The 17,274-nt window shown below is 41.6% G+C and overlaps 1 protein-coding gene across 1 annotated transcript in view; it reads left to right on the forward strand.

The window, feature by feature from the left end:
- Nucleotides 1-12,966, forward strand: part of LOC133544056 (receptor tyrosine-protein kinase erbB-4-like) — a 42,527-nt gene extending 29,561 nt beyond the window's left edge. The window contains exons 8-11 of the mRNA XM_061889085.1: nucleotides 3,303-3,400; nucleotides 3,468-3,638; nucleotides 9,566-9,836; nucleotides 10,797-12,966. Of these exons, the coding sequence (XP_061745069.1) occupies nucleotides 3,303-3,400; nucleotides 3,468-3,638; nucleotides 9,566-9,836; nucleotides 10,797-11,605 (1,349 nt within the window). The 3' untranslated portion in view covers nucleotides 11,606-12,966. The remainder of the gene's footprint in view (nucleotides 1-3,302; nucleotides 3,401-3,467; nucleotides 3,639-9,565; nucleotides 9,837-10,796) is intronic.
- The last annotated feature ends 4,308 nt before the right edge of the window (nucleotides 12,967-17,274 follow it).

Below are 17,274 nucleotides of genomic sequence, written 5' to 3' on the forward strand. Positions count from 1 at the left end.
AAGGGAGAGCCCCGCCACACGGCGGAGGAAACTCATTTCGGCCGCTTGTACCCGTGATCTTATCCTTTCGGTAATGACCCAAAGATCATGACCATAGGTGAGGATGGGAACGTAGATCGACCGGTAAATTGAGAGCTTTGCCTTCCGGCTCAGTTCCTTCTTCACCACAACGGATCGATACAACGTCCGCATTACTGAAGACGCCGCACCGATCCGCCTGTCGAGCTCACGATCCACTCTTCCCTCACTCGTGAACAAGACTCCTAGGTACTTGAACTCCTCCACTTGGGGCAGGGTCTCCTCTCCAACCCGGAGATGGCACTCCACCCTTTTCCGGGCGAGAACCATCCACTCAGACTTGGAGGTACTGATCCTCATTCTGGTCGCTTCACACTCAGCTGCAAACCGATCCAGTGAGAGCTGAAGATCCCGGCCGGATGAAGCCATCAGGACCACATCATCTGCAAAAAGCAGAGACCTAATCCCGTGGCCACTAAACCGGAACCCTCAACGCCTTGACTGCACCTAGAAATTCTGTCCATAAAAGTTATGAACAGAATCGGTGACAAAGGACAGCCTTGGCGGATGGCCAATGCATTTAATAATTCGTAATAATAATGTGGGCGCGCACTGGAACTGCAGACCGAAGAAGATGTCATGTATACGGCTGCTACTGTGTTCCTGTGTTCTAATAACACAAACCCCGTTTCCATATGAGTTGGGAAATTGTGTTAGATGTAAATATAAACGGAATACAATGATTTGCAAATAATTTTCCACCCATATTCAGTTGAATATGCTACAAAGACAACATATTTGATGTTCAGACTGATAAACATTTTTTTTTTTTTTTTAAATAATCATTAACTTTCGACTTTGATGCCAGCAACACGTGACAAGGAAGTTGGGAAAGGTGGCAATGAATACTGATAAAGTTGAGGAATGCTCGCCAAACACTTATACGGAAGATCCCACAGGTGTGCAGGCTAATTGGGAACAGGTGGGTGCCATGATTGGGTATAAAAACAGCTTCCCAAAAAATGCTCAGTCTTTCACAAGAAAGTATGGGGCGAGGTACACCCCTTTGTCCACAACTGCGTGATCAAATAGTCAAACCGTTTAAGAACAACGTTTCTCCAAGTGCAATTGCAAGAAATATAGAGATTTCAACATCTACGGTCCATAATATCATCAAAAGGTTCATAGAATCTGGAGAAATCACTCTACGTAAGCGGCATGGCCGGAAACCAACATTGAATGACCGTGACCTTCGATCCCTCAGCCCGCACTGTATCAAAAACCGACATCAATCTCTTAAGGATATCACCACATGGACTCAGGAACACTTCAGAAAACCACTGTCACTAAATACAGTTGGTCGCTACATCTGTAAGTGCAAGTTAAAGCTATACTGTGGAAAGCGAAAGCCATTTATCAACAACATCCAGAAACGCCACCGGCTTCTCTGAGCAGTTGGTCACTACATCTCTCCCGTCCAAAGGCAAAACCTAGTAACTCAATTCTAGTTGATTTTGAGAAAACAAAGGAAAACCAATCTATCTTGATGCTGTCTTACAAAGATTTACAAAGTCATCAAACATATAGATGTTTTCTTGAGCTTTCATTTTCTTGCCGATTGAGCCATGGATTGAATCTGTTCTCATGAACGTGTGCCCTTTCTCCAGATATTTTATCACAATCTCGGGTGGGCCCCATTCTGCGTTTGCACATTGGGCAAGAGCCGTGTACAGCGTCCAGTTTTTATTTTGACCTCCACAGTTATCTGCCCAAAAGAGTATGCAAGGGGAAGAATCAAGAACAATACATTTAATGAAGGTGCTTGCAACGTCCTGGGCCAATCTTCCAAATATCCCCTCGTGCCATAATATCACATAATCAGGTTGACCGTCGGCCCCCATTCGTGCAAATGTCTCATTAAAGACAATAAGGCGACTGACAAAGAAGCTCCGATTGGTCCCTTGAGATACTAAGTTTTTCTTTTGTATCCACGCGGTTATATGGTAGTTGCTAGGTCCTGCCATGCGCGTAACAGCTTACTTACGGAACAAATCACAATATCTCATACACCAATGTAAAGCATATAACCTAGGAACTCCAAAATTAATATCAGCTCAGTTTTGACCAAAATTGAGTTACTGGGTTTTGCCTTTGGACGGGAGATCTGTAAGTGCAAGTTAAAGCTATACTATGCAAAGCGAAAGCCATTTATCAACAACATCCAGAAACGCCACCGGCTTTTCTGGGCCCGAGATCATCTAAGACGGACTAATGCAAAGTGGAAAAGTGTTCTGTGGTCTGACGAGTCCATATTTCAAATTGTTTTTGGAAACTGTGGACATTTGTGTCCTCGGGAACAAAGAGGAAAATAACCATCCGTATTGTTATAGGCGCAAAGTTCAAAAGCCATCATCTGTGATGGTATGGGAGTGCATTATTGCCCAACGCATGGGTGATTTACACATATGCGATTACACCATTAATGCTGAAAGGTACATACAGGTTTTGGAGCAACATATACTGCCATTCAAGCAACGTTATCATGGACGCCCCTGCTTATTTCAGCAAAACAATGCCACACCATGTGTTACAACAGCGTGGCTTCATAGTAAAAGAGTGCGGGTACTTGACTGGCCTGCCTGTAGTCCAGACCTGTCTCCCATTGAAAAGTTTGAAGCCTAAAATACAACAATAGAGACCCCGGACTGTTGAACAACTTAAGCTGTACATCAAGCAAGAGTGAGAAATAATTCCACCTGAAAAGCTTCATAAATTTGTTTCCTCAGTTCTTAAACGTTTATTGAGTGTTGTTAAAAGAGAAGGTGATGTAACACAGTGGTGAACATGCCCTTTCCCAACTACTTTGGCACGTGTTGCATCCATGAAATTCTAAGTTAGTTATTATTTGCAAAAAAAAAAAAAAAAAAAGGTTTATGAGTTTGAACATCAAATATCTTGTCTTTGTAGTGCATTCAACTGAATATGGGTTGAAAAGGATTTGCAAATCATTGTATTCCGTTTATATTTACATCTAACACAATTTCCCAACTCATATGGAAACAGGTTTTGTACATTCATTGGGATTTGTAACAAAGAAATGTGCTTAGATTTGAGCAGGCGTATGCACTTTTCTGGATTTGAACGCGACTTGAGTTGAATGAGGCCCCAATTGGGCCGCCAATGCCAGTAATCTCCGACTCGTTTATGTTGAGAGAATCGAGCTGATTGAGATCGTACATAATCAAGGCCGCCTTTCATTCTAGTCCCGTGTTTGTCTTTCCCAGGCTGGATGATTGATGCTGACAGCAGACCCAAGTTTAAGGAGCTTGCTGCAGAATTCTGCAGGATGGCCCGGGACCCCCAACGATATCTGGTCATCCAAGTAGGTCAATCGCGACAATGTAAAATTCATACAACCCCACCCTTCAATAAATGTTCACAATGTCCAGGGAGACGATCGGATGAAGCTGCCCAGCCCCAACGACAGCAAGTTCTTCCAGAGTCTCCTGGATGAGGAGGACCTTGATGACCTGATGGATGCCGACGAGTACCTGGTGCCTCGCGGTTTTGACGTAGCTCATTCATCATACACAACGAGACCTCGAGTCGACTCAAACAGAGTAAGCCCACTGCTTAAACTCTTGCTCTTTTGACGACCCGCCTCCTACTATTTCCAAGACAAACCTGGGATTTTCCGTCATATTTGTGTTATGCATCATTGGTAAACAGATCGATGGCTATACACTCTTCCAGGAAACAAACATATCTGCAGGCTGTGTAAACAAACACGTTAGAACATTCACAGACGTACCTCAAAGCCTCACAGTACTCCAAATGCACGTTGAAGTCCGACACATGTGGTCCTGTTACCCTGGCAATGGCCGGATGAGTGTAAATCCTGTAGTCCTTTATTTATCGCTTCCAACTGGTTCCAGGCCTGACCGTGATAAATACATGTTCGCGAAGTGGGATTGTCATTAATAAATCGAATGTTTTCATAGTTAAAGGCCTACTGAAATGAGATTGTCTTATTTAAACGGGGATAGCAGGTCCATTCTATGTGTCATACTTGTTCATTTCGCGCTATTGCCATATTTTTGCTGAAAGGATTTAGTAGAGAACATCAACGATAAAGTTCGCAACTTTTGGTCGCTAATAAAAAAGCCTTGCCTGTACCGGAAGTAGCAGACGATGTGCGCGTGACGTCACGGGTTGTATGGCTCCTCACATCTGAACATTGTTTATAATGTGAGCCTCCAGCAGCAAGAGCTAGTTGAAACGAGAAAGAGACAATTTCCCCATTAATTTGAGCGAGGATGAAAGATTCGTGGATGAGGAAAAGTAGAGTGAAGAACTAAAAAAAAAAAAAAAAAGCAACGGCGGCAGCAGTGGGAGCATTTCAGATGTAATTAGACACATTTACTAGGATAATTCTGGAAAATCCCTTATCTGCTTATTGTGTTAATAGTATTTCAGTAAGATTATAAAGTCATACCTCAAAGTCAGATGGCTGCGGTGAACGCCAGTGTCTCTGAGAGAAGCCGAGGAGCCAAGATCCCAGCTGCCTTTTTGACAGCTACAAGAGGAGGTCCCATAATCCACTCAGGTCTCCAGTAAGAGCCGACTTAATATCACAATTTTCCCATCCAAAAACTTACTGCTTGACGTAGAGAAACAGGTTCGCTTGACCGCTCTGTGTTAAAGCTTCACAACAAACAAAGAAACACCGGTGCTAAAGGCAGCTCTAATCCACCGCTTTCCACCAACAGCATTCTTCTTTATAGTCTCCATTATTAATTGAACACATTGCAAAAGATTTAGCAACACAGATGTCCAAAGTACTGTGTAATTATGCGATGAAAAGAGACAACTTTTAGCCGTAAGTGGTTCTGGGCTAATATGTCCGCTACAACCCGAGACGTCACAAACACACGTCATCATTCCGCGACATTTTCAACAAGAAACTCTGCGGGAAATTTAAAATTGTAATTTAGTAAACTAAACCGGCCTTATCAGCATGTGTTGCGATGTTAATATTTCATCATTGATATATAAACTATCAGACTGCGTGGTCGGTAGTAGTGGGTTTCAGTAGGCTTTTAAAAACAACGTTCAAAATATAAAACATTTTCATGCACTTGAATGCATTCATCCGTTTCTATCGCACCTAAACAAGAAGTCGCATTAATGGTCAAAAATATTTTCTTTCTTATTGGTTTGCTTCAGAATAACAAAGCTATTAAAAAGAATAAGAGACTTATTATACTCTAAAAATTGTTGGTCTTACTTAAAAATGCATGCATTTAGTTGTTGTAATCAAGGAAAGTCAGAATAAAAGAGGAGGCGTAGAATTTTCTTGTCAGAGCGTGGGACGACACTGTACAAGGGTACAGGTCTGTGGGATTCTCCTCATTGAGCTAATTTGAATCCTGTCTCTTTTTAATTCCTTGCTTTTGGTCTGTTTAATAGATGTCATCAGTGTTTGAACCTGACAGTTTTATTCGGTGCATACTTGCCAACCCTCTGGGAGACTCCCGAAATTCAGCGCTTTTCCCGAAAACCTCCCGGAATAAATTTTCTACCGAAAATCACCCGAAATTCAGCGTAGCTGGAGGCCACGCCCCCTCCAGCTCCATGCGGACCTGAGTGGGGACAGTCGGTTTTCACGTCCGCTTTCCCGCTATATAAACAGCTTGCCTGCCCAATCACGTTACAACATCTACGTATTTTAATAAAAAAACTGCACACACAAGGAGACGAAGCAGAATAACGAGGAATTTACAGCCGCTGTAATAGAGTGATTCTATGTTGTCTGTCGCCATCTCCTGGTGAATGTTGGCTGTAGTGTTAAGGGGTTGCTTTTAAATTGGCCATCGATTTACGTGGTGTTGCGCACCTGACCGCAAGTGACTCTCGCCAGTACGCAAATGGCAGAACAGAGGTTACTCAAATAGTGAAAGGTAAGTGTTGTTGTTTTTTTTTTTTTAGTAACCAGCAAGCACAGTACAGTTAGTAGAACTGTGTTTTAATTACTGTGTATTTGATCGGTGCCGTCTGAAATTCAACTATTTCTTTTATTTATATTTATATATATATATATATATATATATATATATATATATATATATATATATATATATATAATAAAATAAATATATATAGTAACCACGCCCCCCACCCAACCACGCCTCCGCCCCACCCTCGACCACGCCCCCACCCCCCACCTCCCGAAATCGGAGGTCTCAAGGTTGGCAAGTATGATTAAGTGTTAAAAATATAAAATGGCTCTCACGGAAATACATTATAAAATATTTGTCTTTCATGGATCTCTCAGCCAAAAAGATTCCCGACCCCTGCCTTAGACGGACAATTGGGGGAGAGAATGAGCTTGTTAGCATTGAATAGAGCCCCAAACCATACCTTTACCCCAAATTGGCCAATCCTCTACATTTACTTTTGGTATATATTTTTAGGCATTTTGGCTGAGAAGAAATCCTTGAACGTTAAGGAGCTAAAGTTTTATAGCTTGTTTCGTATCCTGTGTCATTTATGGCCAAGTGGGTACCTACGTCCAATATCAAATTGGAGAGGATTTCATCTAAAAAAAAATAAAATAAAACACGCTTTGAAGAACAAACAGAAACGTTTTGAAGAGGAGGAAGTTGAATGCAGAGGAGAGAATGATATGATGGAGGGATATAACCCCGAGGATGTTTCCTCCCTTGTTCTGTTGTTTGTAGCTGCACTTCCTGTAATTACTGCTGTAGTGCGTGCGGTTGGCGCGAGTGCAGAGGAGTGGGCCAGCGTTGAATAGCCTGCAGCAAACTAACAGAGCTCCACAGGAAACCCTTCACTCTGCATGTCATGTTTTGTTTTCTGTTAGGGGGTTTTTGCTTCTTTTTTTAGGCTCAGGTGTGCGCATGTTGTTGCACTGCCTGGCTGCCCCTCACGGTCCCTTAAGGCTGATGACTACACCCACAGAACTTTTCCCTGAATTTTACTTGCAACCGGCAGCTGTGCGGGTTAAAAGTCTCACCGAGTTTGCCGCAGGTGGCACCACAGCTGGCTCGAGCGTCATTATTTTTGGGTATTTATACTCCGATGTGAACAAAGTTTTACCGTATTTTCCGGACTATAAGGCGCAATTAAAATCCTTGCTTTCCCCCAAAACTCGACAGTAAGCCTAATGTACGGAATAATTCTGGTTGTGCTCACCGACCTCGAAGCAATTTTATTTGGTACATTGTGTAATGATAAGTCTGACCAGTAGATGGCAGTCAAACATAAGAGATACGTGGCAAGAGGTAAACTGAAAATATAGAACAATACACACGGCGCTCCAAAATCTATCAGAATGTTTTAGTACGACCTTGTTAAGCTATGAAGCCGCTCCGCTTGATGGATTGTCAGTGCATTAAACATACGATTATAATTATGGTATAATTTTGTTTCGCAATAATATGCAAAAGGAACTTTTTTTACCTTCTGGTACCTGCTGATCTGTATTTGGGATCCTCATAAATCCTGAAAAATTGCGCAAGTCCGCCTTTGTAGTTCGTAGCGACGACCTAGTCGATAAGCTTCTTCTTTTTCTCTATCTTCTTGTTATGGGACATTCATCCTCCGCTGTTGACATTTCTAATATAAAGTCAGTTTCTTACTTATATCTGCCATGAAAACACTAAAACAAACCGGTGTAGTGAGTTTACATTATTCACCCCAGGAACTTCAGTTATTAGAGTTCCGGTCAAGGGCCTTGGTGTTGTTTCCGGATGATTTAGGTAAAGTCTGAATGTAAATAAAACCGTTAACTCCATCTTTTGATACTTCTTCCACTCCCGTCCTTGCACGCTACACCGCTTCAACAAAGATGACGGGGAAAAGACGTTGCCGAAGGTGAGCCAAGTAAATAAGACCACCCACAAAGCGGCTTGCAGATGATCTGTAAAACATAATCTATGCAACATTTTGACCAAAGAACCACCAATACATGTTATGTCGACCACACGGAAGTGTTTTACATTCAGAAAAAAATAATAATAATACGATTCCTTTAATGCGCCCTATAATCTGGTGCGCTCTTTGGGGCGGTATAGCTCGGTTGGTAGAGTGGCCGTGCCAGCAACTTGAGAGTTCCAGGTTCGATCCCCGCTTCCGCCATCCTAGTCACTGCCGTTGTGTCCTTAGACAAGACACATTACCCACCGACTCCCAGTGCCACCCACACTGGTTTAAATGTAACTTAGATATTGGGTTTCACTATGTAAAGTGCCTTGAGTCACTCGAGAAGCTGACTTGTCCAGGGTGTACGCCGCCTTCCGCCCGAATGCAGCTGAGATAAGCTCCAGCGACCCCAAAAGGGACAGAAAATGGATGGATGGATTAAATAAAATTTACTTCACATCACTTGTATGAAAAAAGATCGAAAATAAACCATTCATCGGCAGTGTGCCTTAAAATCCGATGCGCCCTATGGTCCGGAAAATACGCTAATCCTATTTATTTATTTATTAATATCGCTAAAATTCGCTCCAGTCTGTCCACTAAAGACGCTGAGATCATTATCCATGCGTTTGTTACGTCTCGCCTCGACTACTGTAATGTATTATTTTCGGGTCTCCCCATGTCTAGCATTAAAAGATTACAGTTGGTACAAAATGCGGCTGCTAGACTTTTGACAAGAACAAGAAAGTTTGATCACATTACACCTGTACTGGCTCACCTGCACTGGCTTCCTGTGCACTTAAGATGTGACTTTAAGGTTTTACTACTTACGTATAAAATACTACACGGTCTAGCTCCATCCTATCTTGCCGATTGTATTGTACCATATGTCCCGGCAAGAAATCTACGTTCAAAGGACTCCGGCTTGTTAGTGATTCTCAAAGCCCAAAAAAAGTCTGCGGGCTATAGAGCGTTTTCCGTTCGGGCTCCAGTACTCTGGAAAGCCCTCCCGGTAACAGTTCGAGATGCCACCTCAGTAGAAGCATTTAAGTCTCACCTTAAAACTCATTTGTATACTTTAGCCTTTAAATAGACTCCCTTTTTAGACCAGTTGATCTGCCGTTTCTTTTCGTTTCCTTCTATGTCCCACTCTCCCTTGTGGAGGGGGTCCGGTCCGATCCGGTGGCCATGTACTGCTTGCCTGTGTATCGGCTGGGGACATCTCTACGATGCTGATCCGCCGCCGCTTGGGATGGTTTCCTGCTGGCTCCGCTGTGAACGGGACTCTCGCTGCTGTGTTGGATCCGCTTTGGACTGGACTCTCGCGACTGTGTTGGATCCATTGTGGATTGAACTTTCACAGTATCATGTTAGACCCGCTCAACATCCATTTCTTTCCTCCTCTCTAAGGTTCTCATAGTCATCATTGTCACCGACGTCCCACTAGGTGTGAGTTTTCCTTGCCCTTATGTGGGCCTACCGAGGATGTCGTGGTGGTTTGTGCAGCCCTTTGAGACACTAGTGATTTAGGGCTATATAAGTAAACATTGATTGATTGATTGATTATTTCCTTTCTTTATCTACTGCCCTTGCTCTTCTCCAGAACCAGTTTGGCTATCGGGAAGGAGGGCCAAACCCTTCAGAGGGTCTAGCAGAAGGGACAAAGGAGGAAGCCGCTGGTGGGCAGGGACCCACCCTGGAAGATCAACACTGCAATGGGAACTTGCAGAAGAAAGGTCTGAGCCAAGCTGGGGCTGAAGACAATGGAGGACAGAGGTACAGCGCTGACCCCACCATCTTCCTGGGCGAGAGGGTCTCCAGGGACATGGACAAGGACGGATACATGACCCCCATGAAGGACAAGAGCTCATCAGGTACTGAGACAAAAAACACACAGAGAGGATGACATTTCAGTGTTGGCAACAGTCGATCAGATCAGCGCTCCAAGGCAAGAGAAGTGCCCAGAAGCCAAAATACACTCAAGTGTGTCCTGGAGGGCATAGAAGCTGGAGCTCACAGCCTTTGAAAGTCGCAACTAAATATTCAAGTTTGAGAACATATCCAAACAATTGCAACTCAACATAGCAGCAGCTCTCCAATACAAACACCAAAGGGTGAGTGATCCTCTGCTGTGGGCTTCTAGAAGTCTGTGAGAGAGAAAATAAGTATTCAGGGAAAGATTGGTTTTGCTAGGACTGGATGTTACAATCACACTTCCACAACCTATTGAGTCATTATGGAAACATGCAAGATCTCATCAAAATGAGTATTGGTACAAAATGTACACCGAGCCAGGAACATGTGGATTAAGCATCAAATGTGATAGTTTGAGGTGGTTTTGTCAGATAATTAACAGTATTTGACGGCGCTAGGTCAGCCTCTGATCGTAATTCAGCCCTGCTTTTATGCTTTTGATTTTTTTTTTGGAGCTTCTCAAAAGATAACAAGGCCTAAGGCAAAATGCATCTGATGCAATGTCAAGGAGCACAAGAGTGGGCAAAATCAATAGGTTTCACACCCTGCTATAATAGCGCTTGGAAGCAGCGAAAAGAGGTCATTTGTTGGTGTTTTCACCCCCCGGCAGATGGAGATTCCAGTGCCAAAGAACTTCTGGCAAGTTGCCTGCCGGTTCCATAGTGGTTCCCATTATTACCGTTATCATGTCCCCTTCCAACGCCTCTCATTAGCAAGTGACCTCTCGTCTTCCTACTTTCCCTTTCAGTTTCTGTTTCCCTTTCCTTTGATCTAATTTCTAAATGTGACTAATTGATCTGCCTTTCGTAAACCCTTTCTTTATTCCTGTCCGTCCTTCTTCTTTTCTGATGTGTATACAGAATACCTGAACCCAATTGAGGAAAACCCCTTTGTCTCTCGGCGTAAAAATGGGGAGATCCATGCGTTGGACAACCCGGGCTACCACAGCACACCCAGCAGCCAGGCCAAAGCGGAGGACGAGTACATCAACGAGCCCCTCTACTTCAACACCTTCCATAGCACGGCTGAGACCCTGCGGAGAAACGGTCTGCCTCTTCCCACCCAGCCTCCTTCCGCCATCTCAGCCGCCACCTCAGGGTCCCACCTCCCACTTAGCGTCCAGACCAGCCTGCCCCACTACCCTCTCCCCACGCCTTCGCCATCTGGTATGCCGTGTCACCACGCTCCGCTGACCCACATCCTCCACGCCCACCACGCCATCAAACCCACAGCACAAGCTAGCATTCTCGGTGTCGGCTCCACCAGCCAGAGCCAAACAGGAACTACGGCGCAGGCCTTGGCCTGCCATTCAGGTGTGCCATCCACCGCGGCGGCCCCCATCGGACTGGCCTGCCTGCCAGGCTACCAGAGCCACATAGCCTCGCAGCCTGCCAGCCTGCTGAAGCACGGTGGACAGACAGCAGGTAAAGCCGCTGGGAAGAAGCTGAAGGTAACCTTTGACAATCCGGAGTACTGGCAGCACAGCTTGCCTCCCAAACCATCTGACAGCACCCAGGGCGGGTCCGCCAACGCTAAGCTCTTCTACAAGCAGAATGGACACATTCGGTCAGCAGTAGCTGAAAACCCCGAGTACATGTCGGAGTTTTCCCTTAAATCTGGCCCTGTTCTGCCACCTCCTCCCTACCGGCAGAGAAATACGGTGGTCTAGATTGATCCAGCCTCTAGAAACCTCTGCATTTCACTGACCAGAGCCTCCACAAACCCCAACTCTAACCATGATATCCGTTATAGACCGTAGCAACATCACCGCAGAAGGCTACCTGCACTTCTGTCCAGTAGTTACCGACTGCGATCCGAGACCGTGGGATTGTGAAGGACGCGTCACCATGTGGAATTACGGTCATTTCCAGCGGAAACTACTGCCGTCCACTCTGCTGTGTCCGTTGGAAGAGCAGAACAAGATTCCCTTTTCTTATTTCCCATGTATAGAAACCCATGGAAGCGACAGGAACCTATGAAGGACTTGGAACGTGTTTCAACTTAGTTCATCGAATGGAGGAAAACACGTCTGAGAAGCTGATCGGTCATGCTCATATTTTTACCCCAAGTATTTATTTTATACAGTAATGTTTGTTTCTTTTTCATTGGGTTGGTGAAAAAATGTAACTGTGCTGCTGTGACGACATTAAGTTTACATTTACACATATAGTACTTTGCTCCGAATCACAAAATACCCTAAAGCAGCAGAAAGTAGAAATCGAATGACTTTGGGATATCTCAAAAAGTCTGAAGGGAAAGGTTTTATCAGCCAAAGCTGTGTACGAGTATTATTTACATGTATTTAAATGACATTATTGAAAATTTTTTTTACAGTTTAAGAGCCATGTCACAACACAATCTGCAATCATGTCCGACAAATATTCCATTTTTTGCAGAAAAATATACTTGGTCGATATTTCCTAACAGTTAGGGCGAGGGCGTGTTTTTTTTTTCATTAGCACTTTATTGCCCTAGGAACTCTACTTTATTTACCGTATTTTTCCGGTTATAAGTCGCTCCGGAGTATAAGTCGCACCGGCCGAAAATGCATAATAAAGAAGGAAAACAACATATATACGTCGCACTGGAGTATAAGTCGCATTTTGGGGGGAAATTTATTTTATAAAATCCAACGCCAAGAATAGACATTTGAAAGGCAATTTAAAATAAATAAAGAATAGTGAACAACAGGCTGAATAAGTGTACGTTATATGAGGCATAAATAACCAACTGCTATGTTAACCTAACATATTATGGTAAGAGTCATTCAAATAACTAAAACAAATAGAACATGCTATACGTTTACCAAACAATCTGTCACTCCTAACCGATAAATCCGATAAAATCTTCTTCTTCAATGTCGCTTCTAAACAACTCTGCCAACTCCAAAGGTATGCGCCGCTTCCTCTTGTTGTTTTCTGCTGCATATTTCACTACGTCCAGCTTGTAATCTGCAGTACATGATTTCCTTTTCGGTGCCATTTTTGTTCAGCCCTTCTCAGTTTTTATAAGTTACCGCCAACGTTGAAATGATCCATTTTAATAGCTATGGCGGTAGCATATAGCATATAGCAGTTAGCATCCCATGACCCACAATGCACTCCTGCCATGACCCTCCCCCGAAGAATTCTTATTGGTTGACGTGTGTGTGACGATTGCTGACATTTTCTTCGTCTCTTCCGCGAATGAGATAAATAATGTTATTTGATATTTTACGGTAATGTGTTAATAATTTCACACATAAGTCGCTCCGGAGTATATGTCGCACCCCCGGCCAAACTATGAAAAAAACTGCAACTTATAGTCCGAAAAATACGGTAGTAACCTAACTCTTGCGTTACGAATGAACGATACCTCATTATGAGTGACTAATCAGAAGTTGTACTCCCCAATCAATAGGGTGCTTTCAACAAAATAATAATGAAAAATAAATAAATTAATACCTTGATTTTTGTTTTTACCGTATTTTGTTCCAAATAGTCAGAGGAACACCAAATTGTGCAATTTTTTTTCCACAAGAAATAATAAAAATTTCAATTAATGTAATTCAGACACGAAACACATTCTACACACATCCTATAAAGAGAATAATTATTGTTTTATATGCAAAAAAAAAAAAGTCAAATATTTAATAAAAATAAAGGTAAAAGTGATTTTACATTTATTAAAGACGGGCAGAGAGGAAGGAGTTATGAAGATGGCACCTTTATACTTCACTAAGAAGTATTTTTTTTTTTTTTTTATTTAATAGTGTTCCTCACCTTCTGTATTTTCAAAATTTAACAAAGTGCTGGTACTTTTTTTGGCCCCATATCGGCCTATTTTGCACCTGGTCTCATGTGAAAAACGGCTGAAAATAAGCACAGAGACTGACTGAAAAGATGGACATCACCTTGTTGAAAAGCGCCAACACAAATGAAGGTGACAAACACGGAGTTGTTCATTGTTCTGAGTGCATTCTATGAGCAAATAAACCACACACACATGTACAAACCCAGTTTCCATATGAGTTGGGAAATTATGTTGGATGTAAATATAAATGGAATACAATGATTTACAAATCCTTTTCAACCCGTATTCATTTGAATGCACTACAAAGACAAGATATTTGATGTTCAAACTTGAAAACTTTATTTTTATTTTTTGCAAATATTAATTAACTTAGAATTTCATGGCTGTAACATGTGCCAAAGTAGTTGGGAAAGGGCATGTTCACCACTGTGTTATATCACCTTTTCTTTCCTTTCTTTCCTTTCTTTCCTTTCTTTCTTAGTTTATTTCAAACATGAACCTGAACACACTTACAACAAAATACATCAAACAATCCCACATCATTTCACATCACATCATGTCCGAAAAGGAGTAGGAATAAGCAAAGCTTATTTAATCCTACCCCTTTCCCACATTAGAGCGTCTACAATTATATACATTCATCCACTGGCCTCTTTTATAGTAAAATGACATCCCTGAATGAGTAATACAACATTTTTGTAATATGTAATTAATTAATTCAGTCATTATTAACATACTGAGATGAAGAATATCTTGTTTCCAATAAGGTTGAGAGTGTTGCTCATAATTCTTCTTCTTTGTACTTTGTAAGCATTATTAATTGGAACAGCCTCTTAAACTGGATCACATCAGTACAATGTTTAACTTCTTTACTTAATCCACTCCATAATTTAATTCCACTTACTGATACTTTTGACAACACTCAATAAATGTTTGGGAACTGAGGAATTAAATTGTTGAAGCTTTGAAAGTGGAATTCTTTCCCATTCTTGTTTTACGTAGAGCTTCAGTCGTTCAACAGTCCGGGGTCTCTGCTGTCGTATTTTACGCTTCATAATGCGCCACACATTTGGGTCCGGATGACAATGTTGAATATTTCCAAAAACAATTTGAAATGTGGACTCATCAGACCACAGAACACTTTTCCACTTTGCATCAGTTCATCTTAGATGATCTCGAGCCTGAGAAACCGGTGGCGTTTCTGGATGTTGTTGATAAATGGCTTTCACTTTGCGTAGTAGAGCTTTAACTTGCACTTACATATGTAGCTACAAACTGTATTTAGTGACACTGGTTTTCTGAAGTGTTCCTGAGCCCATGTGGTGATATCCTTTAGAGAGTGATGTCTGTTTTTGATACAGTGCTGAGGGATCAAAGGTCACGGTCATTCAATGTTGGTTTCCGGCCATGCCACTTACGTGGAGTGATTTCTCCAGATTCTCTGAACCTTTTGATGATATTATGGACCATAGATGTTGAAATCCCTAAATTTCTTGCAATTGCACTTTGAGAAACGTTGTTCGTAAACTGTTTGACTATTTGCTCACGCAGTTGTGGACAAAGGGGTGTACCTCGCCCCATCCTTTCTTGTGAAAGACTGAGCATTTTTTTGGGAAGATGTTTTTATACCCAATCATGGCACCCACCTGTTCCCAATTAGCCTGCACACCTGTGGGATGTTCCAAATAAGTGTTTGATGAGCATTCCTCAACTTTATCAGTATTCATTGCCAGCTTTCCCAACTTCTTTGTTACTTGTTGCTGGCATCAAATTCTAAAGTTAATGATTATTTGCACAAAAAAAAATTTTGTCTTTGTAGCATATTCAACCGAATATGGGTTGAAAATGATTTACAAATCATTGTATTCCGTTTATATTTACATCTAACACAATTTTCCCAACTCATATGGAAACGGGGTTTGTAATAAAGATGCATTACGGATTTCCTGGCAGTTGGTTTATAAAGAAAAAATGAGTGTCCAAAGTGAGGGGCCCGATAACCGAGACAATATACACACTGAATCATAAGAAAAGTACACAAACTAAGGTACCCCTTTATAATAACATCATAAAATATAACACAACACCTCACAAGATTGAAAAAGTTACTTAAAGGGAAAGTTAATGAATGGGGAAAATGTAAAGTATCTTCATAAAATGGTAAAGATTTATTTTCTGAAAGAAATCCTAAACAAAGGCTCCTGATCACATGGTTTGTGGCACAAAGTAAAAATGTGACGTTTTCATGTCAATATGACACAGACTTAAAAAAAACAAAAACAACAAAGACTGAAATTGCTGATGTATGCATTCCGGGCCACAAGTTGGCATTTTAACGAAACATTACCCGCACCAACTGCTAGTTCTTCTGGGTCTTATCAATTCCGTCATTTTTTTTTTTATTATTATTTTTATTATGATGTACAGACACAGGCATTCACAGGTTTTGTTTTTTGAATAATTTTAACATCAAATGTTTCCAAACTGCCTTTGTCATGCGTATAAAATGGGGAAAATTATTTTACCATCGACACAGTATAAAGGTCATGTAAGGGTACGAAAATACAAAAACTTTATTTTTATGTGTTTCATCCAACCTGTACTGTTAAACCTTTAGTTGTTTTCATATTCGCTTAAAACAGGGGTGTCCAAAGTGCAGCCCGCAGTTAATAGTTTACCGGCCCGCCACACATTCTGCAAAAATTGCAAAATTGATAGCATTGCAAAAATTAAAAAAAACATTTAAAAAAAGTGTAATGATGTGAAATCTAATGAGAAAAAGTGGCAATGTTGACATGCAGGCAGGTTTTTTTGTTCCTTTTGTCTTTATTTTCTTTTTTTCCATTGCTCAAAAAAAAAGGTCAAAAGAATCTGTTATAATCAATCAATCAATCAATGTTTATTTATATAGCCCTTAATCACAAATGTCTCCAAGGACTGTACAAACCACTACGACTACGACATCCTCGGAAGAACCCACATAAGAGCAAGGAAAACTCACACCCAGTGGGACGCCAGTGACAATGATAACTATGAGAAACCTTGGAGAGGACCTCAAATGTGGGCAACCCCACCCCCCACCCCCACCCTTCTAGGGGACCGAAAGCAATGGATGTCGAGCGGGTCTAACATGATACTGTGAAAGTTCAATCCTAAGTGGCTCCAACACAGCCGCGAGAGTTCAGTTCAAAGCGGATCCAAAAAAATCTGTTATAATGAACTATTACTTAAAAAGTATCACTTTAAAATGTTTTATGTGGAAAAATATTGCATATGTTGTGTGGTTGCCATACAAAAACATCAAAGTTTTGACCAAAGAACATAAAAAAAACAAAATAATAGTTCAAACTTAAAATCAACAGATATATCAGAAGTTGATCTTGAAATTTAAGTGTTAAAAGTAGAAAGAAAAACTAGTAAAAATGCATCACTTTATGAGTGGGGAAATTTCGGATCTCAAATATATTAAGTAGGATTTTATTTAACTTTTCACTGTGATTACTCAAAAATATTAAATAAAATCAATGGTGTCCTGCATTATTGATC

The sequence above is a fragment of the Nerophis ophidion genome, linkage group LG27 (assembly GCF_033978795.1).
Source record: "Nerophis ophidion isolate RoL-2023_Sa linkage group LG27, RoL_Noph_v1.0, whole genome shotgun sequence".
NCBI classification, from domain to species: Eukaryota; Metazoa; Chordata; class Actinopteri; order Syngnathiformes; family Syngnathidae; genus Nerophis; species Nerophis ophidion.